Source organism: Manis pentadactyla, chromosome 10 (genome assembly GCF_030020395.1).
Source record: "Manis pentadactyla isolate mManPen7 chromosome 10, mManPen7.hap1, whole genome shotgun sequence".
NCBI lineage: Eukaryota > Metazoa > Chordata > Mammalia > Pholidota > Manidae > Manis > Manis pentadactyla.
In genome coordinates, this window is record NC_080028.1 from 9,175,044 (window position 1) to 9,198,756 (window position 23,713).

Consider the following 23,713-nt stretch of genomic DNA (forward strand, 5'->3'; position numbering starts at 1 on the left):
GCAGGCGGTCTGAGACAGGGCCTCTGCCGGGAAGCTGCCCTCCAGGAACCCTCAAGTGCCCTCCAACGTTCAGCGCACAGAGTGCTTCTGAGTCCCCCACTGCGACGTTCAGGGGGAGGTTCTCCTGTGCATAAAGCCCAGTCCTCAGGGCAGAGGGTGACCCGAAGAACGCGAGTGCTGCCCACAAACCCCAATGGTGTAGGAGACCCTCAGGAGGCAGAGCCCCTACCCCTGCCCCCCTTCCATGTGGCTCCTACAGTCGAAGCACCAACATCTCACTGGGCTCAACCCTGCGTCACTTGCCTCCAGACCAAATGTGTCCATTCTGGAGCACTTTGCGGGGAGGCCAAGAAGAGGGCTCCACTGCAGGGAGAGGGTTTGCTTCTCCATCCCTGGGGGAAGTCCCTCTCCCAGTCTAGCTCCTCAGCCAGCACCTCCTCCATTCCCGCCTCCGGGACCTGATCACTCTGCACTGGCTGCTCTCTGCTGCCCCCTGTCTGCCCCCCTGATGCGGACAACCTGGCCTAGAGGGTCTCCCACTCTGGGAAGTCAGCTTTGCCAAGAGTGAGCAGCACATAGGCGGCTAAGAGTCCGTGTCCTAGTGAGACAGGGACCCTGGATGTAGTCAGAGTAGGGTGAGGGCCTCTGGAGGGCACAGGGCGGAATATTTGCAGTCTGAGCAATGTAACTACCTGCAAGGAAACCCCCTACTGAAACTCTATGTTAAACATTAAGCTCTAGAATCATTCTTCAGTGACATCAGTTAATGTTCCCCAGATAAAGAAGAGTAGCGCATGTTTTGTTATGCTAATCATTTTAAACCATGTGTAAGATTCACTTTAGCATACTAAAAGGCCCAGGCCTATGTGCTGTCTTTCCTCCTTCGGATCTGACGAGGTGATTTTGCAAACGAGCAACTTACTTAACATGCAGACCCAGCTGTAGACAACATGGTTAAAGGCAGAAAGAATTCCATCTTAAGGATAAGATTGCATTTTAACACCCAGGAAGTTCCAGAGGCAAGATTCTTTAGCAAATAGACAATACCTCAGCCCACCTTGGGGGCTGGGCAGGTGGCCTTCTGATGCTCCCGGACCAAGGCTCTGGTGTCCCAGAGAGAAATCAAGGCAGGAAATGCCTTATGTTAAGTTAATTTTTAATATTCAGGAACCACTTAACAAGTCCACACCCCTAAACTCTTTTTCACATTCTCGAAAAATCCTCAACTGCCTATAAAACCCCTAGACAACTCACCACTACGGACTCTCTTGTCCCCTCCTGGCGTGAGCCGGGAGTTCTGTCCTTTCACTTTATCTCTAAATAAAAGCCTGTACCTTGCTCTCCTACCTTGGGTGTTTATGAAGCTCATTCTTTGGCTTCGTGAACAAGAACCCCGGCATCATCTTTGGGGGCTCGTCCGGGATAACTTCGGAGGTGAGTATCGGCATCCGAGCCTGCCTTATCTTTTGCTGTCCTTATAGAAGGAAGCCGTCTGTGGCACACAAAATTGGGCGCTTGTCAAGCACTTAAATGGGACTAGCCCGGCTGCCGATCTCAAAGTCTCAAGCGACAGGTTCCCCTGCGTCTCCCTCAGTGGACCCGCCGTCTCCCTTGGGAGCCGGGAAAGTCACCTGAGTGGAGGCCAGGATTCCCCTCCAGAGGCATCTCCTCGGATGTGAGGGACTGAGGAAGGCCGTGGGCACCTGCGAGAGTCTAGGCTGAGGCTGCACTTCAGCGGCTCCTCAAAGGCCTGCGTGTCTGGAATCAGACCCCGACAGCCCGGCTGGGTGTCCGTGAGGAGCGTCTCTGTCTCTGTCTCTGACTCCCAGCCTGCTTCCTCAGGCCGCCCTGGCCTCAGTGGAGCAGGGGGCGTTCTTAACTCTCCTAACTTGGTCAATCTCACGGAACCCGATGCTCATCACCACAAGGTAGGAGACCTACGCTTCGCTCTTATTCCTGACTAAATGTTGTACTTTTTATCTCATAAAAATGTGTCTGGGCACCTGTTAGCCACTTAAAAGACGATTAGCGTCGGCTACCAGTCTTAAGTCTCAGGTGAAAGGTTTCCTGGTGTCTGCCGCTCCTGGATCCCCCACCTCTGGACGGACAGGAATGTCGGGGAGTGGCTGAGCTGACTTCCTACTTTTCTCTCCTAATCCGCGGACTCCGAGGGCAGACGGGACTAGTAGACAGCGGTCCTTGGATCTCGGCTCCGGCCGATTGATACGACAGCGCTGAGTGAACCTCCGGCTAGGCTGCTGCCTATGCGAGAGTCGCAGATGAACCCCAAACCCTTGTCTCATAGATCAGATTTCTTACAGTGGGTGACTAGTGAGATAATTTCCAGGCAGTGGCAGAAACTGGTGTTTGAGGGTATAGCCCCCCTCCCCCATAAATGTCCGTGGCAGCCCCTGAATTTTATTTTTGGCCTTAGCAAAAAGCTCCCTTGCTCCCCATTCAAAGCAGTCCTCTTAGGCCTCCGCCACTTTCTCCTGTGTAATGTAAATGAAGTCTGTAAAGTAATCAAGCTGAAACCTGAGACCAACATGTAAATGGCTCTATTCTGTTGATCTCCTTTCCTTAGAGGCAGTCACCCTGGGGCCAGGCATTTCCTTTCCTGTAGCCCCGGGAAAGCAAAACAGGCTTGTGACTTAGATCAGGACTCTGGCAGCAAGAAGTCACACAGTCCCTGCACTTATCAGACAGGCAGGGAGTGCTCAAGGGAAGCTCGTGCAGAGAAAACTAGGGAATCTCCCAAAAGGCGTAAGTATGAGCCCACTGGTGAGGTCCCACTAAATCCAGAGCTCCGAGGCGACTCTTGCTTAGTGGGAAGGCAAGAGGGGAATCAAGGCAAGGTGCAGGCCACGCTGGTAAGGAGTGGTTAAGTCCAGTAGGCCTGGCAGAGGGGGTGATTGACCACTATTACCTAGGCTCCAAGGAGAGGGGACACCCTCACAGAGAGAGAGGCTGACCAGGTGCTGGACACCCGTCTTTCTCTCTCTTTCAGATGGGAGCATCCTCTTCAAGGTTAAAGCCAGACAGGCCCCTGGCTTGCATTCTGAGGAACTGAGAGCAATTTTGATCCCCAGAACCTGAAAAAAGAAATGTCTTATCTTCTGCACACAAGCCTGGCCTCAATACAAACCCTCTAATGGAGAGGCTTGGCCCCTGAGAAAAGTATGCAATATAATAAGGTTATGCAGCTAAATTTATTTTAATGCAAGGAAGAAAAATAGTCAAAAGTCCCGTAGACTATAATATGGAACTAGTTTTGTAAATTATTTTGGTAGAAATCTTTTCTACTTATTGGGTTCATTATCTTCAAAAATTGAGAGGTTTTTCAACTAGACTCCCCGAAACAGAAGAAATGTATCTTCTGCAATACAGCCTGGCTTTAAATGACTGGAGCTAGAATTGTGCTTGCATTTCATTTCCAGCGACCTGGAGACACACAGTCCCTATGAGTTCAGAGCCCTCATCGGCCCTGTTAGTATGGGGCCATCTAAACCTTAACCCAGTTATATAAACTGCTCGCCTGTAGAATATATTCATCAAAACTAAAATACTTTTAGTCAAATAAGCTAAAAGGAAAGGCAATTAGATATCAGTAACTCAAGTCTCTGTGTCAGTTTGTGTATACGTTCTTTTTATGAAGAGTGTTAACTATAGTCATTATGTCTCAGTCTGTATGTTCGTGTGTCCAAGCATGTAGATGAAAAAATTTTCTACCTCCAGATGGTATTAATGAAATTGATTTAAAGACAAGCGCTTGTGAGAATTGGGCATTCTAAAACTTCCAGAGAATTCTAATAGAAAATATTAAGCATTAATGCTAATTTAAGTTAAACTAAAACGGACATGTCCTTACGGTTATCAGCTGCCTAAGTTTACCTAAAGTCATTTAAGTTGATGTTATCTGCTAAATCTTTTAAGAATAAAATGCTTAGAGGCTTGACTTAGGTCTAATATTCAGTAAAGGTCTTGTAAGTAATCTAGCATAGTTGTTAGGAATAAGTGAACTAAGTAAGTGTGGCAAGTGAACACCTTAATAATTGTGTGTTACAGTGTGTATACCTACCTACAGCCTGAGAATCTTTGTAGTAACCTAAAACCTTAAAGTTTTGCTAAATTAAGAAGATATACTTTGTGTTTAGTGAGAGATTGTGCTGTAAAGCTTATAGTTACAGAAATTATAAAATGTTCATAAATTTGTCAATCTAAAGAATGCTAGTGTAACAGTTTACAATAGCCTGCTTTTCAGTGTTCACTAAAAATTAAAGTACCTAATGGTTTTAAGTTGTAATTAAAACTACTTAAAGTAATAAGGAAAACATTTCTGCATCCTAAAGAATGTGTCTTTTGATAAAAGAAAGTAACTTTGTTCTAAAGTACAGCTGTTTTTACAGAGAAAACTCTAAATGTAAAAAGAAGGTTATAGAAAGTTTGTAGAAGAATTTAATATGGTCATGTTATATAAAGTTAAAGCAAATGAGTCTCGGTATCAAGTACACAGCAAAATTAGAATTTTGTTTTCAGTTAAAAAAGAAAGTTTTCTTAACTGTTAGTCTGCTCTTAATATTGAAAGATTGCAATAGGTTCTCTAATTGTTTTATCAAAGCAATTTCTCATGCTTAAAGTGTCAGTGAGTTGTCAGAGTATTTAAAAAAATGAAATATTAATATTAAAAGGACTAAAAGTTAAACTTTGCTAACAACTGTGTAACCTTCTTTATTTGCCTTTGAGGTATTTTGTTGTCATTCTAGTTAAATGAATAAGTATTGCTTCATGGCAACCTATAATCTTATTTAAGCAAATGCCAAAGAAACTTTCTTCTGACAATTTTCCAAAATCAAATTCGAAAAGGTGCTTTTACCTCTAGTTAACTCTGATGTTTTCCAGAGGGCCCCTGGAACATGTCAGAGGAATTTTTTCTCATTGGAGAAAGTATTTGGCTAATTTGGCTTATTTATCTGATATATAATTACTTGCTTAATTACCTGGAAAGCACTGTCAAAGAGAATAATGCTAAACTTTGTTACTGAATGTTTTGTGTTACAGAAATATCCAATTTTCTTATATCAACTGTCTTACAGTAAGCTCTCATCAGATCTTTAACCATTGTCATTTGTAAGTCTTTTGTCATTTATAGCCACTGTTTTATTACTCCTAAGCTAGTAAAGAACTAGATTTCTGCAGAACAGGTATTGGTTACATAGGATTAAGTAAACTAAAGATGATTTTATAGCTTTTTGTTTCAAATGTTGCTGATAAAGTGTTTTAAGCTTTTTCTCTTACGCTGACAACTGTTTATTAAATGACTAATCTTTATAAGCAGAACTGAAACTTATCTTTCTCTCTACCTGATCCCTCCAGAATTTAAAAACTCTCAGTGACTATTTTTATATTTCATGGCAGTATGTTTATTTGCATAAGTTCAATAAGAACCTGCTTTCCTTGTAAGAGGACCAATTAAAAACACAGGTTGTACTACCAAGGCTTTGACTAGAACGTCATACCTGAGAGACACGTGTGTAAACTCAGATATGAACAGACAGCTTTAAGGAACTAAGGTTGACTTTATAAAGCCAACAAAGCCCCTTGGAAGAACTGGCCTGGTACCTTGCTTACAGGGTTCCCAGCAGCCTTACCAGGTGAGTAAGGTAAAGGTCACTTCCTGGCAGGTGCAGGAACCTCAAAATGTCTTGGGGACCTCAAGAAGAGAAGAATTCACCCAAATCTACAGGTACTGCAGGCAAAACCTGATGGCAAGTCTGGCTTGGCTGTCTGGCCTCAAAAGGCCTTTAAAAGTTCAATCTGAAATTCCTTACAAAAAGTTCCAGCAAAGCACATTTAAAAGAGCCTATGTAATCAATTGCTCTTCTTGCTGCACTTATGCAAATAATAAAGCCAAGTGTTAATTATTTTCCTAATCTGGTTACTTTTTTTTTTTAATTCTAACATTGTTATTCATTCTTTATTAGCTGGAATTCTTCCATAAAGAGAAACTCTTATAAATCAGTTGTTTGATTATCTGAGGTACAGTTCATACAGGAAAGGCAAGATACATGTTTGTTTCTTTCCCTGTTTTCAAAATAGCATCTTCCATAATCGAACAGTGAATATGTGTGTTTGTGTGTGTTAGTATAATTATGAACTCATTGCCTTTATCATATTTGTGTTTCAGTCCATTGCAGTTCTTTTTGTAGATGTTCAGTTTTTTCTGTTCTTGGACACTGGGTGCTTCTTCATGTTGGTTCCTGTGTTCTTGTGACATGACCACATAGTCTGGAGATTGTGGTTGTAGCAACTTCAGTTCAATAAACATTTAAATTCCTATCCTGTTTTGTTCTACTCCTTTCAGTAAAGTGGAATTCTGTTTGCTGGCATTTGGAGCTCAGTAGAATTCTGTTTTCTTGAGGCCTTTGCCTCAAGAAATGGCTGACAGTTGAGAAGAATTGGCTTTTGAAATTGAGCTTGACATATTGAACAAGTATCATCCACATCTGAACATTGTCTCTTGCTGGCAGCCACTCTGTAACTTGGTTGTGTAAAAAATATTTGCAAAGCCTGTCGGAAAGTTCTTAGATGTCTAAAAAAGTCCAAAAGTTTTAATATGAGGTAGAATAAAGCCAGCAATATCCCAAGACTCCATCTAGTTACATTACCAAACTCTCCATAGCCTATAAGGTAACGAAACCAAACTGGTACAGGAACAAAAACTCAGTAGTATTGACATAATTCTTCTAAAAACATATACCAGTAACCCTTGAACTTAAAAGGCATGATGAAGGAAGGCACCGATAAAATAAGGCATTTTAAGCCCATGAAGAGGAATTTCAGAATGAAGTCTGTAATTCCAACAATCCAAAGTACTTCCCGGAAGCTTGAATTGTCCAAAGTTGGATTTAAAAATATTAAGCTGTAATAAAGTGACTGAGAATGAAAGGTGTAATATAAAAGAACAGAAGATCCTGCTAAGAATACCAGTAACCAAGCACTGAATCTTTGAGCACCTTTCTCTTAGGAAAACCTGATTTACAAGGCTTTTGTTTGCATACATAAAAGTTGTAAGCAGCCCAATTCCAAGAGAAATTCCTGTTATATGCTGCATAACAAGTTTGACACACAGAATCAAAATATATGGAAGACTCTTTTGCAACCACTTGAAGAGATACTGGAATTCTGAGAAGGCGCTACTAACATGAGCTCCAGACTCCATGGCAGTATCATCAGGATGCCTTGCTTCACTGTGGGAGTGACTCCGTGCGCGACTATGCTCACATCCATGGGTACAGCTGTGGAGAGCTGATCTCATATTTCTGGAGCTTGGATTTTCAGCACATTCTTTAGGTATGGTGTTTATCTGGATATGAACATCTCCAGAATGAAGACAATCTTCTATCAATCTTGTATGGACACACTGGGAGGCTGAGGTATCCTCACTGCCTACAGCTCCTGGAGGACTGTGCAGTTGGCTACAGTTGGCTTGCATGACCCTTGAATATTTTTCTGTGATCCAGATTTCTTTGCTTCAGGGCTCTGTCTCCTCTCATGACGAGGAGTGGACGAAGGACCCGGCAGCGACTGCAGGAGGGGAGGGAGAAGCCACGTCGAGGCCTTCGACGAAGGACATCGCCCTCAAACCCCACTACCGGTAACTCCGGCCAGCACGGCGGCGGTGGCGGCGGCGGCCTAATCTGGTTACTTTTAATAAAAATGAGAGTGATTTTAGAAAAAAGTATTGTTTCAATAGTGCAGCCTTATCCATACTAAATCCTAATACTAGTCATTGAGACATAAACTAGATCCAGAATTCTAGCTTCTTCAAAATATCTGGCTATGATTTTTGAGGTTTTAGTTTTCTCTTATCATTGCAATTAAAGTTTTACTATTTCTAGTTCTCATATTCAACCATGCATTCTTAATCTCATCAAGTCTGTCCTTCCAGAATGGAAAATCCAACTCCAGATATTGCTACTTAACCTAATAACACAATTTGTTCTATCTTGCCTAGAAGCCACAAAACTGCAAATAGAAATAGAACCTGAAATAAAAGTGCCCATCTTCCGAAGCCCTCGAGAATGACCACTGATGGAGACCTAGCTGCACCCCTTACTGCGCCCCCTGTCAGCATGAAGCAGCCATAGTGGTCATCGTCCCCTTTCCCTAGCAGCAGCTAGGGTCTCTATCTGTAGAGGGGAGAATGAGACAGGGACCCTGGATGTAGTCAGAGTAGGGTGAGGGCCTCCGGAGGGGGCAGGGCAGAATATTTGCAGTCAGAGCAATGTAACTACATGCAAAGAAACCCCCCTACTAAAACTCTTATGTTAAACATTAAGCTCTAGAATCATTCTTAAATGACATCAGTTAATGTTCCCCAGATAAAGAAGAGTAGCACATGTTTTCTTATGCTAATCATTTGTAACCATGTGTAAGGTTCACTTTAACATACTAAAAGGCCCAGGCCTATGTGCTGTCTTTCCTCCTTCAGATCTGAGGAGGTAATTTTGCAAACTGAGCAACTAACTTAACATGCAGACCCAGCTGTAGACGACATGGTTAAAGGCAGGAAGAATTCCATCTTAAAGATGAGGTTGCATTTTAACACCCAGGTAGTTCAAGAGGCAGGATTCTTTAGCAAGTAGACAATACCTCAGCCCACCTTGGGGGCTGGGCAGGCAGCCTTTTGATGTGCTCCCGGACCAAGGCTCTGGTGTCCCAGAGAGAAATCAAGGCAGGAAATGCCTTATGTTAAGTTAATTTTTAATATTCAGGGACCACTTAACAAGTCCACACCCCTAAACTCTTTTTCACATTCTCGAAAAATCCTCAACTGCCTATAAAACCCCTAGACAACTCACCACTACGGACTTTCTTGTTCCCCAGGAGCTCTGTCCTTTCACTGTATCTCTGAATAAAAGCCTGTACCTTGCTCTCCTACCTTGGGTGTTTGTGAAGCTCATTCTTTGGCTCCGCAAACAAGAACCCCCGGCATCACTAGGAGGACTGGAGGGGACATCATGTAACAATGTCTGACCTACTCCCAGAGATTCTTGTCTGCTGTCACCTGCAGTTTCCTGCTCTCCCACGTCTTACATCCACCACCCCTTGCCAACTGCTTGTCTCAAGGGCTTCAGGCTGCAGCATCGGACATGAAGACAACAGCTTACAGAGGCTGTGTCAGCAGCCCCCACAGTGGTGTGAAGTCAGAGTCCCACAAGAAACCTTAGATGTGTCATGTGGTCCAGCAACCCCAACCCGGGGATACATCCAGAGGAAATGAGGTCAGTACCTTGAAGAGCTGTCTGCACCCCCGTGGCCACTGCAGCGTTAGTCACAACAGCCAAGACATGGAAACAACCTGTGGATCCGACCAGCCACAGATGAGGGGATAAGTGCAGGCTACATATGCAATGGAATATTATTCAGCCATCAAATAGTTGCCATTTGTGACAACAGGAAAGGACCTTGAGGGCATTGTACAAAGTGAGAAGCCAGAGAAAAACAGAGTGTGTGGTATCACTCATATGTGGAATAAGAGAAAAAGGCAGAGTCACAGAAACAGTGGAATGGGATTCGTCAGGGGCTGGGGTAGGAGTCGGTGGGTGGGGGGAGCAAAGCAGGAGGTGCTGGTCAAAGGGAACAAACGTCAAGTGATAAGATGAATAGGACCCGAGGATCTGAGGTAGCTTGGTGAGCACAGTTAAAACTCTGGGCAGGCAGCCTGCCGTACACCAGGGGAGCAGGCTCAGGGCCTGTCCCGCCCTCTTCTGGCATCCTCACTTTCTCTTTCCCTTTGCCTACACTCAAGGGCCCTCCCTCGGCGGCTGCAAAGCAGGAAGGAGGTGGGGCTTCAGCTTGGAAGGCCTGGGAGGTTACTCACAGATAAGGGGCTTTCCTAAGCCAAGGCTGTGTGACAGAAAAGGGGCCGAAAAACGCGGGACACAGGGCAGAGCTGGGACAAAGCTGCCCAAGAGGCTGCAGCCAGATGCCCTGGACCAGGTACCTCTACTCACTCTGCCCGCCCTGCCCCTCCATCTCCTCTCTGCAGCCTCTTCCTGCCAGCTGGGCCCTGCTCTGCCCTGACATGGGCCTCCTCCTGCCCACAGCTCCACTTCCCTTCTCTCCATCTCTGGGCTCCTTCTCCGCAAGCCCCACCCCCATCTGGGGTCTTTGCCCTGTTCTGCAGATGCCCCCCATTTGGCTTCTTGGCTGATCCCTCCCACACCTGGCCCCAGCCCTGGTGGTCCTGGTGATGCCGGGGTTCTTGTTCACGAAGCCGAAGAATGAGCTTCACAAACACTCAAGGTAGGAGAGCAAGGTACAGGCTTTTATTCAGAGATAAAGTGAGAGGACAGAGCTCCCAGCTCACACCAGGAGGGGACGAGAGTCCGTGGTTGGCTTGTTTAGGGGTTTTATGTGCGGTTGAGGATTTTCAGGAATGAGGGTAAAGGGTTAGGGGTGCAGGCTTGTTGAGTGGTCTCAGAATGCTCATTCTTGATGAGTAACAGAGGAGATTTTCAGCTCTGATTCTTTCTCAAGATAGCAGTTTCCCTCTGGGAGCACGTCAGTTAAGACCGCCTACCCTGCCCTCAAGGTGGGCTGGGTTGTTGCCTGTTTGCTGAAGTAAGTTAAGAATCTTACTTCTTAACTTCTTGGGCTGTTTATAGTTGGGCTTGCTTACTAAATTAGTCTTTTTCCTACGTTGCAGATTACTTGGTTAGGATCCGAGAAGGAAATATAGCACATAGGTACGGTTCAAATAAGCTGGGCCTTTCAGCAGGCAAAGGTAAATTTTACAGGGCAGTCACAGATTATGCTGAAACACTTCTCTTTATCTGCAGATCACTCAAACATTCCAAGCCAAGTTGCTGCTGGCCTTTTGAGTTCTAACTGATCTCACTGAAGATGTCTATATTCCTAGTCTGGTATCTTTACCCTAGAGAATTAGTGTGACTCTGACTTTGCGTAATGCTTATCACAGGATTTCATTGGGAACTTCTTTGCACATTGCTACATTGTTCTGACTGTAATTATCTTGCTCTGCTTTTTCTCTGGAGGCCCTCACCCTACTCTGCCTAATCCCATGGTCCCTGTCTCACTGGGAGCCCAGCTCTCAGCCTGAGCCTCTGCCACCGGGGCTGCCCCTTCCCTGACTGAGTGGGGTGGCATCTCTGTGGGGCTACAGGGAGCTCCTGGGCTCTGTTAACTTACCATCTGACTAAAGGATGATGGAACCAGTTGGAGGGTTTAGTTAAAGCTCCTTGGTCGATTTTCTACAATCTGTACACCGTTATAGAGACGGTGTGACAATAGCTTCTGAGACAATAAAATCACTTACCTGTGGCAAGGATATCTCAAGTGTGATCAGAAAAGTGACTGCAGACTGTCCCCAGCACCCTCACACTAGGTGACTGCACTGCAGGAGTGAATGAACTGAAATACATTGAAGGTTGTTTTGGGATGGAGGATTTCTATCTTTACTTTTCCAATAGGTGGGGGATGGGTGGGCAGGAAAGTTTGGGGTGGGGGCCCAGGTGGGAGACAGGAGCTCAGTCCCTGTGGGATTCATCTTCTGTGCCCTGCTGTCCCTGGCAGCCCCTCTTACCCTCCCCCAGACTCCCTGCACTCCTTGCCTGGAGGGGTAGCAGGAAATGCTCAGGGTCCCGGAGGGGTGGGTGGCCTGTGTTCAGGGGACATCAGCCAGGAGAATGCCAGGCAGCGATCTGCCCACTCTGTCTGCTCTCCTTTGCCCCCAGTCACCCTATGGAGAGGATCCCTCGGCACAAAACCTTCTCCTTCTACTTTCGAAACCTTCCCAAAACCAATATACGAAACCGCAACTACCTCTGCTTCGAAGTGAGAGGAAAGGAGCGACCATCAGATGCCTCTGTCCACAGGGGAGTCTTTCAGAACCAGGTAAGGCCCATGGCAGGAAGAATTAAGCGAGGTGAGGATGCAAAAATGCAATTAGTAGAAGGCCCATGAGCCCCCAAGGGATGAGCTCCATCTCATGACATTTTCCTTAGTCCTTGGCCCTGAGGTCCCTGCCGGACCCTCCTGCACTTGCCAGCAGATGAGAGTTGGCTTCCCCACGTGCCTTGTCCTGAGGGCCCGCAGGGTCAGGTGTGGAGAGTGGCCTCGAGCAGCCTTCCAGCGTCTTTAGAAAGCCGGGCCTGTAGTGCCCGAGGGCCTCGGCTGGCCCTGGTCACGGTTCCACTGGTGGGAGCTCCCCCAACCGCTGCCCCCTGTCCCGCAGGATATGCCATCTCCCAGGGGACCCCCAGCCCTTGTCGTGCTGCGCCCAGCCTCTCCCAGGTCCCAGCTAGCCCTCCCTGGATGGTTCTGCACAGGCATGACCAGCAGCAGCCCCTGGGGCCGGGCCCTCCCCCTGTCGCCCTGGCCCAGCACTCCCCACTCCTGCAGGACGTCCCTCCGCACGCCTGCCCTCTCTCTGCTCCAGGACCTGTTTGGAGGGGGAGCATTGGGGGGTGGGCAGGGTGCGCGCTGGCAGTATTGTCCCAAGGAAACACAACCGGACTCACACATGTCATTTGCTCTGCCTAGTACCCAGTGTTCAAAAAGCTATGAGGATTTGGTGAAATTAATAGTGAAACTATTAGGCAATATACCTACAATATTATTTCAACCTGAAACTAATTAAAAATTCTTCATAAGATGGCCGACTTTCTTTTTTCCAAACTAAGCCACTGAAATGAGATGTGAATTTTCCGCTTGCCACGCCCCTAATTCAGATGAGCCACATTTCCTGTGCTCAGTAGACACGTGTGGCCAGTGGCTCCCTTGGGGAACCACCCTGGGCCCCAGAGGACCTGGCCCAGGGCAGTCACTCAGAATGCTGGGGCGTGAATGAGGGGAGAGTGTGTGTTGGAACTCGTGGGTGAGTGCACGAGAGTGGGAAGGGGTGACAAGATAAAGACAGAAGGGAAGGAGAGAGGGAGAGAAGGGATCCATGAATGCCATGCCCTGGGACTCCTGCCCACACCGTCCCGCTGTGGCGACCTGCTCGGTCACCCACGGGGCCCCTTCTCCTCCCATCTCACCCAGGTCCATCCCCACGCTCCTCGCCATGCAGAACTCTGCTTCCTTTCTTGGTTCCAAGATGAGATGCTGTCCCCTCATGAGCAGCAGCGTGTCACCTGGTTCGTATCCTGGAGCCCCTGCTCCAGCTGTGCACAGCGGGTGGCCCAGTTCCTGCAGCAGCACAGGAACGTGACACTGAGCATCTTCGCCGCCCGCCTCTCGTACTTCTGGGACCCGGCTACCCGGCAGGGGCTTCGCAGGCTGTGTGGCGAGGGGGCCCCGGTGGACATCATGTCCCTGCAAGGTGAGAGCAGAGGTGGAGGGGCAGGGCTGTGGGGGAGACGAGGGGAGGGGCCTCACGTGCCCCCAGGGTGAGTGAGTGGGAGGAGAGCTGGGCACCTGAGGCAGGACAGGGCACCTGGCAGGGGGGAGCCAGGCCCCGAGCGGGGAGGGCCCAGGAGGCTCCGGAGACACAGGCTCCCGGGGCCGGACCCGATTGCTCTCCCCTCTTTATCTCAGATTTTGAATACTGCTGGGACCACTTTGTGAACAAAAAGAATAAGTCCTTTCACCCTTGGTGGAACCTGGATCAGAATTATAATTTCCTGGTCGCAGAGCTTGAGGAAATCAGGTGAGGGCCTCCTCAGCCTCCTCCTGCCCTCCTGGGGCCTCAGGCCTGGCCTCCTCTTCCTCCTGCTCCTCCTGCCTCCTCCCCTCAGGGTCTCCGCTCCCCCACCTGCTTCCTCCCATCTCACCACACTAACCAAACCTTGTTATTAGGCGGCATGTACACGGGCATGAATAGCTACGAGTGTGAGAGTCAGATGGTTTGAGAAACGTCCTCCAGGACGGACTTGAGTCATCAGAGAAAGCAGACCCTCTGTGAGAAGGACGCCTCCTTTGCCAGGGCTTCCGAACGAGGCTGCCCACTCCAGGAGCCCGTCCCCAGGCCTGACTCCCTCCGGGTCTGGGGGCTACAAGGCCAAGGCCCAGGGGAGGCCAGGCGGGGCGCCTCCTGAGGCCTCTCCTGGACTCGCGGTGGCCGCCTTCTTGCTCTGTCCTGCGGGGTCTTCCCTCTGTGCTCGACCCCTGGCGAGGCCTGCTGTCCCTCTGTGTGTCCCAGAGTCCTCCTCTTCAAGGACATCTGTCAGCTTGGCTTAGGGCCCCGCTAAGGGCCTCATTTGAACTTAGTCACCTCTAAAGGTTGCATCTCAAATCAGTGACAACGTAGGAAATAGGGGTTGGGAGCGCAGCAGGTGTATTTGGGGGGACACCGTTCAGCGCATACAGTGGCCGAGGGCCTCGTTGAGCTCATTGTGTCTGGGGAGAGCAGGATTCCTGCTCTGCACTCCTGTCCCTGGGCAATGCCCACCTAGCGCCACTCACCTGCTTGCAATCCAGGCTCTCTGTCCCTGGACTCCCCACTTGTGTCGTCAGCCTCACACTGCACCCACATCTGCTCACCCCTTATGCAGTCCCACATTGCTGGCAGGGGTGAAGCTGGGGCGGTCTGCAGCCTGGGGATGGTGATTGAGACTGAGGAAAAAAATTAGTGGTTAAGTTTACACTGAGATGCATTTTCGTGAATGTAGGATTGGGTGTGTGGACTGAAATGATCAGAGCTTTTCCCAAGAGCGGTTTTAATGGCAGAAGGGCAGCCGAGAGTCAGTTCCGGGCCCCAGCAGCTCAGGCCCCCGGGGTCAGTCATGGGGGGACACCTGGTTCCCTGACCACAGAGCCAGCGGCCCCAGGATCGTCCTGGGGAGAAACTCGGTGGACGATCCAGGCAGGGTGGCCTGGACCACGGCACAGCAGACAGGGAACTGAGATCAGCCCGACTGGACGGGCTTCTGGGCCGGCAGACGCAGGGGAAGGAAAAGCCAGAGGGAAGGTGTGGGGCTTGGAGGACATCCGCAAAACCGCAGTGGAGAACGTCCTCTGTCCACCAAGACCAGCTGTGTGTCCCTCTGGTCATGACTTTCTCGGCCCAAACTCCAGACACCCCAGGGTCATCCGTGCAGTCCTGGTCGAGGGACACAGGCCGCGTAGATGCTGCCCCCTCCCTGGGGTCCTTTGGCTGCAGCCTGTCTCTCTGATCCCAGTGCGGGTTCCCTGGGGGCACAGCCCTGCTGCCTTCCCGCTGGGGGAAAGGGATAAATCCTACAGCTGCCCAGGGCTGCTGTCCCCATACACTCCCGTCCCCTCCTGTGGGGATGTAGGTCTTGCCTTCCCTTCTCAGAACTTCTCACACGTTGGTGGAGACCCCAGTAAGAAGGAAGAATTGGTTCACATTTTCACTAAAAGTTTCAGGGTTGGACGGCGGCGGGGCAGGGCTGTCATTCCCCAGAAAGGACAGGGTCTCTTCTTCTCCTGGCGCCGTGGACTGAGGGGAGCTGCACGCTTCCCTACCATCGTGTGGGAGGTGCTGAGCTCTCCTTTGGACCTAGAGCTCATCACTTGGTCTACCGATGTGTTTCGTGAACTGTGTCCTTCCCTGGCCCAGGGAGATGGGAGAGGAGCCGTCGCTGGGCCTCTGCTCCTGGGAAGTCAGGTCCAGGAGAGCGAGCTCGAAGGGGCTGGGGGCTCGGACGGGCCTGGGGCAGAGCAGAGAGGGAGGCCACCTGGTCTGAGTTGGCATCACCTCAGCTTCTTGGCCCTTCTTCCTGATACTCAGACAGGTGACAGCAGACATAGAGCTCTGGAGAAGGTCAAACATTGTCATATCATGTCCCCTCCAGTCCTTCTAGGACATGGACTCTCTTAGCTGCCTACGTGCTGCTCACGTTGCCAAAGCTAACTTCCCAGAGGGGGAGACCCTCTAGGCCCAGCTTGTCTGCATCAAGGGGGGCAGCCAGGGGGCTTCAGGGATCAGCCAGTTCTGCTTGATCGGATCCAGGGAGCAGGGATGGAGGAGGTGCTGGGAAATATTCCAGAAGAGGAGACCTCACAGCTGCTGGCTGAGTAGCGAGACTGGTAGGGAGACTTGCCCTGAGGATGGGGGAGCATGCCTTCTCCCCGCAATGGAGCCCCCTCCCCGAGACCCGGGGGACATCCTGGGTGGCCCCACTCCTCCCGGTCCTCCGCTCCTGTGAAAACCAGTGTTCCTGCTCGGAATGGATTCTGAACTTTCAGCTCCATGATTCTGGTCTGTGAAGGGCATGTGTCATTTGCCTAATTAGAAGAGTCCTGAGGTTATTCAGCAGTCAGACACATCCCACCCCAGAGTCCCCACACAGGCTACCCCCCGGCATGCACAGGCTACCCCTGAGGGCAAGAGGACAAGCCCAGCGAGCCCGTGCCCAGCAGGGGAGGAGGTCAGGGTGACTGGGCAGGATGGCCGGGCAGGAGCTGTGATCCCAGCCTGCTCTGGGGCAGAGGGAGAGGCCCTCTTGAGGGTCTGAGCCCTGCCCTGCCCCTGGGGGGAGACGCTGAGAAGGGCCTGGGCTCACTTCCCCAGGAGCCCCCAGAAGGGGTCAGAGCGGGAGGCCTGGTGAGCGGAAGCCTGGCCTCTGTGGGTCTGGCCAGGGTGCAGGGTGCGGGGTGGGCCTCAGGTGGAGCCGAGGGGTTGTGGGGCAGCGGGGAAGGAGGCTGCAGGGCCTTGGAGGAGCCGGTGTAATCGGTCCCCCCCTTTGTCCACAGACACCGTTTGGATGAAGACACCTTCTTGGAGAACTTCAGTAATGACCTTTGGCCGGGCAAGACCTGCTTGTGCTACGAGGTGACACCTCCAGTCGGTGACACCAGAGTCCCGCTGGGCCAGGAAAGAGGTTTCCTGCACAACAAGGTAAGCGGCCCAGCCCGATGGCCACAGGGAGGGCCTCCCTATCCTGGGACATCCAGGGAAGAAGGTTCCAGAGCACACGGGTCCCACCCAGCTCTCTGGCCCTCGGTCCCCACAGTTGCTGTGACTCTCCCTGGATCTAGTGGAACCGTTGGCTCGGAGCCACACCACAGAACCCAGTCACAGTGTCCCAGGGCCTGGCACCCCAGGCCCAGCGTCACCCCAGCCCCGGGGCTCAGGCTGTCCCCTTGTGGGGTGCCTCTGAGGAGGGGTCAGGTCCAGGGAGAGGCTCTGGAGGAGGGGTCAGCCTCCTCCCCGGCCCTGCCCCGGAAGGCCTGGGGCCCGAGAGCCCGAGTTTGTCGGCCCTCCGTGTTCCCTCTGGGTGCCTCCGGGGGCCTGGCAGGATCCCTGCCCGCTGCTCGGGAGATCCTGGCAGAGAAGTGGTCCCCACAACTGCACTGCCAGCTGCACATAGCCCCTGCCGCCCCCATGGCCCAGTGTGCCCGTCACAGGCCCAGCCCCAGTCTGCCCTGCACAGACCGCCTGACCTGTGCCCAGACCCTGGTTGAAAACCCTTCCCTGTGCAGGTGGGACCAGTGTCCCTAATCCCGTGAGCCTGTCAATGACGCTCATCCCGTGATCCAGGCCCCATTCCCCTTGGCGCCCCTGCCCCGTTCCTCCCCAAACAGGGAGCCCTTCTGGCCCAAGTCTGTATCACCGTGGGGCTCGGCTCAGGCTGAGGCAGTGATGCCTGGTGGGAGGTGGAGGGGTTGGAGGGTAGACGGTAAGGCCATCTCTGGGGGCAGCGTTCGCCTCCCTGGCAGCAGGCCAGTGCCCGTGGCACTGACCTGGGTCCTCCCTCCTTCCTCCAGCTCCTCCTGTCCTCCCGGAGGAAGGGACTCCGTGAGGCTCCCAAAGGCACTCATCTCCAGCACAATTTTCCTGGGGCTCCAGAAACTCCATGTTCAGAGATTATTTTAGTTTATTGCAATAGTTTAAAAATCAGTAATTTGAATTGCTCGCTTGAACTATTGGTTTAAAAATGAAACTTAATGCAAATTCCACAATGAAGGAACAATTTCCAAGAAGACTGGTCAGGGCAGTGTGTTCAGGGCCATTGTGGACCAAGGTAGAATAAAAAGTCATCACTAGCGACCTGGGCCTTTGTACCGTCCTGCTAATGTTTACACGGGGTTTGCATTCCAGTGGATCATGTAAATAGCACATTGGCATCTCACGCCCTGGGTGCTGAGGTTTGCCCCCCTTAATTATGTGCTGGAGGCCGGTGGCTCACCTGCCTCACCCTGGTCCCCTCCCGCTGTGCACAGCAAATGACAGATCACCTTTCTCCCCGCTGTGCTCAGCATAACACATCCAGACCATGCTACCATGCAGAGTTCTTGCTCCTGGAGAGGATCCTTTCTTGGAAACTGGACCCCAAGCTGCGCTACATGGTCAACTGGTTCATCTCCTGGAGCCCCTGTGCTGCCTGTGCCCAGTATATAGCCAATTTCCTGCGTGAGAACCTCCATGTGCACCTGTACATCTTTGCCTCCCGCATCTATAGGCGCCATGATTATAAGGAGGGTCTGCGCACAGTGTGGGAAGCTGGGGCCCAAATGGCCATCATGAACTACAAGGGTCAGTGTGGGCTCACAGGGCTGGGCATCGGGCAGGGAGAGGCCTGTGGGGAGCTGTTAGTGTGGTTGAGCAGGATCAGAACGTGTCGGGGAGAAGCCTTCATCTGCTGCCTGCAGAGGTGAAGGTAGGTCCTGGAAAGGACTGGCAGTCACTGTGAGAGAGTCTGCTCAGGGGAGGAGAGGTGGTCCCGGGGTCAGGGGCAGGGAGGACGGCTGACATGCAAGAAGGACTTGGGGGCTCCCAGAAAGGAGAATGGGCTGGTCAGATTCCAGTGGGAAGACTGAGTTTGAGGGATGAGGTACTTGCTGGGGAGGAAAAGGAAAGGAGTCCGGGAGATTATGACAGGAAACAGGGACTCTGTCTCTAAGCGTCAGACACCTATGACCCCTTCCCCTCCCCGGAACTGGAACCCACTCACCCTCCCCTGTTCTGGTTCAGACTTTCAGTACTGCTGGCAAACCTTCGTGGACCACCAGGAAAGACCCTTTCCAGCCTGGCAAGGTCTAACTCGAAGGAGCTCCCACCTGTCTGTGGAGCTGTGGGAAATTCTGCAGGTGAGATTCCTCCCTCCCTTCCTCCTCTTGCCCTCCTTCCCTGCCCCCCTCAGCATTCCCTTCCCCTTCTCAGAGCCTCTCTGGGTTTCTTGATCTCTCCTGGGACACAGGCAGGCTCCATCCCCACTCCATCGCCACAAACTACCTCCTGCGTGTCCCTCCTGCCTCCCCACCCATGTGACCACTCAGACCTCTGCTATTGTCCCTCCTTCCACCACCCCAGTCCCTGCTGTGCTCAAGTGCCCCTTCTTCTCCTAGAATCAAGAAAACTGAAGGGTGGACTCTAAGCTCTGTAAAGATGACAAGAGACCTCTGTTCAACAGCAGATAATATACTTTCTTCCAAGAAATGTGAACTTGCCATTTACCACCTTCTCCACATGGATACAAAGAAACCATCAAAAGACAATGGGTTCATAAGAAAGTGTGTTTTTTAAATCTTCTTATATTCTAAATATGCCTCAGTAAGATTACACCCCACACCATCAAAGGAGTTTTTCATTTTTTAGAGTCATAATGATATTGAGTGATTTTAATCCAAACAAATAATGAACTTTGGCCTGGACTCACTTCTGGACTTCAGGCTCCTTTCCAAAATGAGACAATGGTCAGAGACAGTGACAGTGACTGACCATAGGCACTGAAGTGACGGTTAAATGACAGTGTGAGTGTCCAATGCCTAGGACAACATCTGAGATAGCTATTCCTCAGCAAAAGATGATGTTATTCTAAAAAAAAAAAGCGGTATCCTTCATGCAACCAATCACTCATCCCACGAATAATCAGTCTTCAGAATGTTCTGGCCCACCATGTGCAGCCAGGCCCCAGGGTCGTGGTTTCATGGAGGCCTCAGCAGAGCAGTGCCAGGCCAGGGCCAGTTCCTGGGGATGGAGCCAGGGAGGGATGAGGTGTCCACGACTGCTCCCCATGAGACGGGTGTGGGGGGAGCAGCAGCCAGCAGGCGTGGCTTCAGCTCAGTGTCTGTCCCCTGGCCTCCTGCACTGTTTCTTGCTCTGTGACCCATGGTTTATTTGCTTGATTACAGCTGGGAGTCCCTCCTCAGGGTGAGCTTTAGGACCTCAGGCCCTACGTATGTGACAAAGGCTATGACCAAAATAAGTGGATGTTGACACTGTGCAGGGGGGTCTGCAGGATAACGTCAGGATAATTTCCTCCTTTGGTTTGGATTTCTGGGCTCTGACATGAGAGCTCCTCCATTCCCCAGTGCAAGTGACCCAGAATTCTCAAGATGCCGTCAGTCTGGGCAAAGGTGTCAACCTGGGCCGAGGACAGTTGCTCTTACATTGGGAGCCGAGTCCCTAGTTTGTGCTGCCACAGTGCAGGTTCCAGGGGCACCTGCGGTCACCCATCCCCTGACTCTTCAAGTCCTACAGATCTGGCTGCTTCAACTCACAGGTGTGGGGACACTGTGCCCTTCCAGGATCCCACAGGGCACAGGAGTTTGTGGAGCAGGTCCCCACACTCCGTGGGCCACCCTCTGCCCCCAGCACAGGGCTTCATGCACAGGTGGCCCTCCCTCTGAAACTCACAGTAGGTGACTGAGAAGCACCTTCTGGGTTGAATCACTGAGGAGACTGGGATCCTGTGAAGAGAGCTGCCTGGGTCAGGACAACGTCCCCCTCCCTGGAAGGCAAGCTTGCCCAAAGTCTCGGACCCCAGGCCTGGTCCATGTAGAGAGGCCATCTTCAGCTCAGGAGGGTTGGAAACTACTGGGTGGTGTCTGTCGTGTGGGGAGGCAGACTGGGACCTGGGGATTGTGGTGCTACATGCAGCACACCCCAGATTAGGCTCTCACTGGAAGCCACCTGGGTCACCGCACATGGGACAACAGTAAGCTTAGAGGGGACCAGGAGATGGGAGGGGCCTCAGCAGAGGGTTGATGGAGGGCACCACACTTCTATCTGAGGAGGGGCACCCATCCAGAAAGACAGGGTCATTGTACTGAGATTTCCACCTTCCAGTTCTGAGCGGCCAGCCTGGGAGGTAAGCAGCCTGGTTCTCTGCAAACAGCCAGGTCAGGACTCGGGGGGCGGGGGCTCTGCCTAAGAAGGTCACATCCCTTGGGAGGGGGCACTGGCCCAGGATAGATGGGCTAAGAGGAGCTGGTATGGGGGAGTCAGTGGGAGAGAGGGCAGCCCCTTGGGAACAAACACAGCTAGTTAGGGCTCAGGGTCACGCTTAGGGCTGGAATACAACCCCCACATCCCTCCCTGGAAGAGCAAGGCGGGAACCCTTCCTGAGGTGGGTGTACATCCCTGCAGCCACCGGCTCCCCGTGTGGGGCTGGCCAGGGCTCAGTCCCTTGGGGAGCCTTTCTTTTATGCTCTGTAATAGGGTGAAAACCTTCCGTGTCCAGTTTGCAATGGGTCATTAGATGGTGGGCTCGGCAGAGGTGTGTCCCCATCCCTTCCCGGGAGCAGGGGTGAAGGCCTGGCTGCCTGCCACCCAGACCAGACGGTCCCCCCACCCCGCTCACAGCCCACAGCTGTCTCAATCCCATAGGTCCCAGGCAGTCCAGACCGGCCGTGCCCTCTGCTGGCTGCTGTGGGGACTCAAGGCAGGCCACCCTGGAGCTGCCCTGTGGGGCTCTGTGTCCTGTGCCAGGGCCTTCCTGCAGGCTATCTGACACCTGTCTGCTCACCTCCTGCCCTGTGGTCTGCTGCCCAGAGTGACCCCACCCCCCACACACCGCGTTTGCCATGGTCAGTCCTTGTGGCTCTGAGTTAGGGCCTTGGTCAGAAAAGAGGAGGAGGGGTCAGCCTCCTCCCCGGCCCCGCCCCTGACGGCCTGGGGCCCGAGACCAGAGTTTGTCGGCTCTCAGTGTTCCCTCTGGGCGCCTCCGGGGGCCTGGCAGGATCCCTGCGGCTGCTTTGCGTCCAAGCGCATGGGATGCATCATGTGCACAGAGAAGTTCCTTCCTCTGTGATGCCCACGAGGGTAGCGCGAGTGGCCTGAGTTCAGAAAGGGGTGGGGCCCGGCATGGCCAGCCCAGCAGCTTCCAGGCGCGCTGACGGCATGTGACGCCCCCGGGTCCGGCAGGAGGCCGCGGGCTGGGCCCCAGCAGGGAAGCGGCACACGCAGACCCAGGGACGGCGAGGGGGCAAAGACGCGGCGGCCAGAACAGAAGCCGTGGCCGGGTGCTACCTGCCCCGCAGAGACGCTGCGCCTGCCTCCAAGTCGCCCTGGTGGGAACCTGCCACCCACAGGAATCCTCCTGGGCCCCTGGGGGGCCCTCCTCCTCATTGCCTCTCCCCCGCTGGCTGTCTGGGGTCTGGCCATGACCCCCATCTGCTGTCCGGCCCATCTCCTTGGCTCCCTGCTTCAGGGAAGTCACCCTGGGTGGCCCCGCTCCTCCGCTCCTGTGAAAACCGGTGTTCCTGCTCGGAATGGATTCTGAACTTTCAGCTCCATGATTCTGGTCTGTGAAGGGCATGTGTCATTTGCCTAATTAGAAGAGTCCTGAGGTTATTCAGCAGTCAGACACATCCCACCCCAGAGTCCCCACACAGGCTACCCCCCGGCATGCACAGGCTACCCCTGAGGGCAAGAGGACAAGCCCAGCGAGCCCGTGCCCAGCAGGGGAGGAGGTCAGGGTGACTGGGCAGGATGGCCGGGCAGGAGCTGTGATCCCAGCCTGCTCTGGGGCAGAGGGAGAGGCCCTCTTGAGGGTCTGAGCCCTGCCCTGCCCCTGGGGGGAGACGCTGAGAAGGGCCTGGGCTCACTTCCCCAGGAGCCCCCAGAAGGGGTCAGAGCGGGAGGCCTGGTGAGCGGAAGCCTGGCCTCTGTGGGTCTGGCCAGGGTGCAGGGTGCGGGGTGGGCCTCAGGTGGAGCCGAGGGGTTGTGGGGCAGCGGGGAAGGAGGCTGCAGGGCCTTGGAGGAGCCGGTGTAATCGGTCCCCCCCTTTGTCCACAGACACCGTTTGGATGAAGACACCTTCTTGGAGAACTTCAGTAATGACCTTTGGCCGGGCAAGACCTGCTTGTGCTACGAGGTGACACCTCCAGTCGGTGACACCAGAGTCCCGCTGGGCCAGGAAAGAGGTTTCCTGCACAACAAGGTAAGCGGCCCAGCCCGATGGCCACAGGGAGGGCCTCCCTATCCTGGGACATCCAGGGAAGAAGGTTCCAGAGCACACGGGTCCCACCCAGCTCTCTGGCCCTCGGTCCCCACAGCTGCTGTGACTCTCCCTGGATCTAGTGGAACCGTTGGCTCGGAGCCACACCACAGAACCCAGTCACAGTGTCCCAGGGCCTGGCACCCCAGGCCCAGCGTCACCCCAGCCCCGGGGCTCAGGCTGTCCCCTTGTGGGGTGCCTCTGAGGAGGGGTCAGGTCCAGGGAGAGGCTCTGGAGGAGGGGTCAGCCTCCTCCCCGGCCCTGCCCCGGAAGGCCTGGGGCCCGAGAGCCCGAGTTTGTCGGCCCTCCGTGTTCCCTCTGGGTGCCTCCGGGGGCCTGGCAGGATCCCTGCCCGCTGCTCGGGAGATCCTGGCAGAGAAGTGGTCCCCACAACTGCACTGCCAGCTGCACATAGCCCCTGCCGCCCCCATGGCCCAGTGTGCCCGTCACAGGCCCAGCCCCAGTCTGCCCTGCACAGACCGCCTGACCTGTGCCCAGACCCTGGTTGAAAACCCTTCCCTGTGCAGGTGGGACCAGTGTCCCTAATCCCGTGAGCCTGT

At 52.5% G+C, this 23,713-nt stretch overlaps 1 protein-coding gene and 1 pseudogene across 5 annotated transcripts; one reads left to right on the plus strand and one right to left on the minus strand.

Moving 5' to 3' along the window:
- Positions 1–3,152: 3,152 nt before the first annotated feature.
- On the plus strand, positions 3,153–19,512 carry LOC118915457 (DNA dC->dU-editing enzyme APOBEC-3G-like). 5 transcript variants are annotated; one of them, XM_057486357.1, is made up of 10 exons: positions 9,824–10,002; positions 10,190–10,308; positions 10,712–10,751; positions 11,760–11,919; positions 13,069–13,348; positions 13,564–13,675; positions 16,684–16,828; positions 18,190–18,466; positions 18,905–19,020; positions 19,279–19,512. In XM_057486357.1, the coding sequence occupies exons 2-10, from the start codon at positions 10,287–10,289 to the stop codon at positions 19,291–19,293; spliced, it is 1,167 nt and encodes a 388-aa protein (XP_057342340.1). In that variant the 5' UTR covers positions 9,824–10,002; positions 10,190–10,286; the 3' UTR covers positions 19,294–19,512. The 5 variants fall into 5 exon arrangements, with proteins under 5 accessions (XP_036747254.2, XP_036747250.2, XP_057342340.1 ...); XM_057486358.1 differs by lacking the exon at positions 10,712–10,751; XM_036891358.2 differs by lacking the exon at positions 10,190–10,308 and having other exon boundaries at positions 9,826–10,002.
- Positions 6,358–7,681, minus strand: LOC118915501 (E3 ubiquitin-protein ligase RNFT1-like; annotated as a pseudogene).
- Positions 19,513–23,713: the final 4,201 nt, after the last annotated feature.

Coding starts and splice junctions, on each gene's coding strand:
- LOC118915457 (XM_057486357.1), top strand. CDS start 10,287: ATGAGCTTCACAAACACTCAAG. Junction 10,309..10,711: donor GAGCTTCACAAACACTCAAG/GTAGGAGAGCAA, acceptor CCTACGTTGCAG/ATTACTTGGTTAGGATCCGA. Junction 13,349..13,563: donor GGACATCATGTCCCTGCAAG/GTGAGAGCAGAG, acceptor TCTTTATCTCAG/ATTTTGAATACTGCTGGGAC.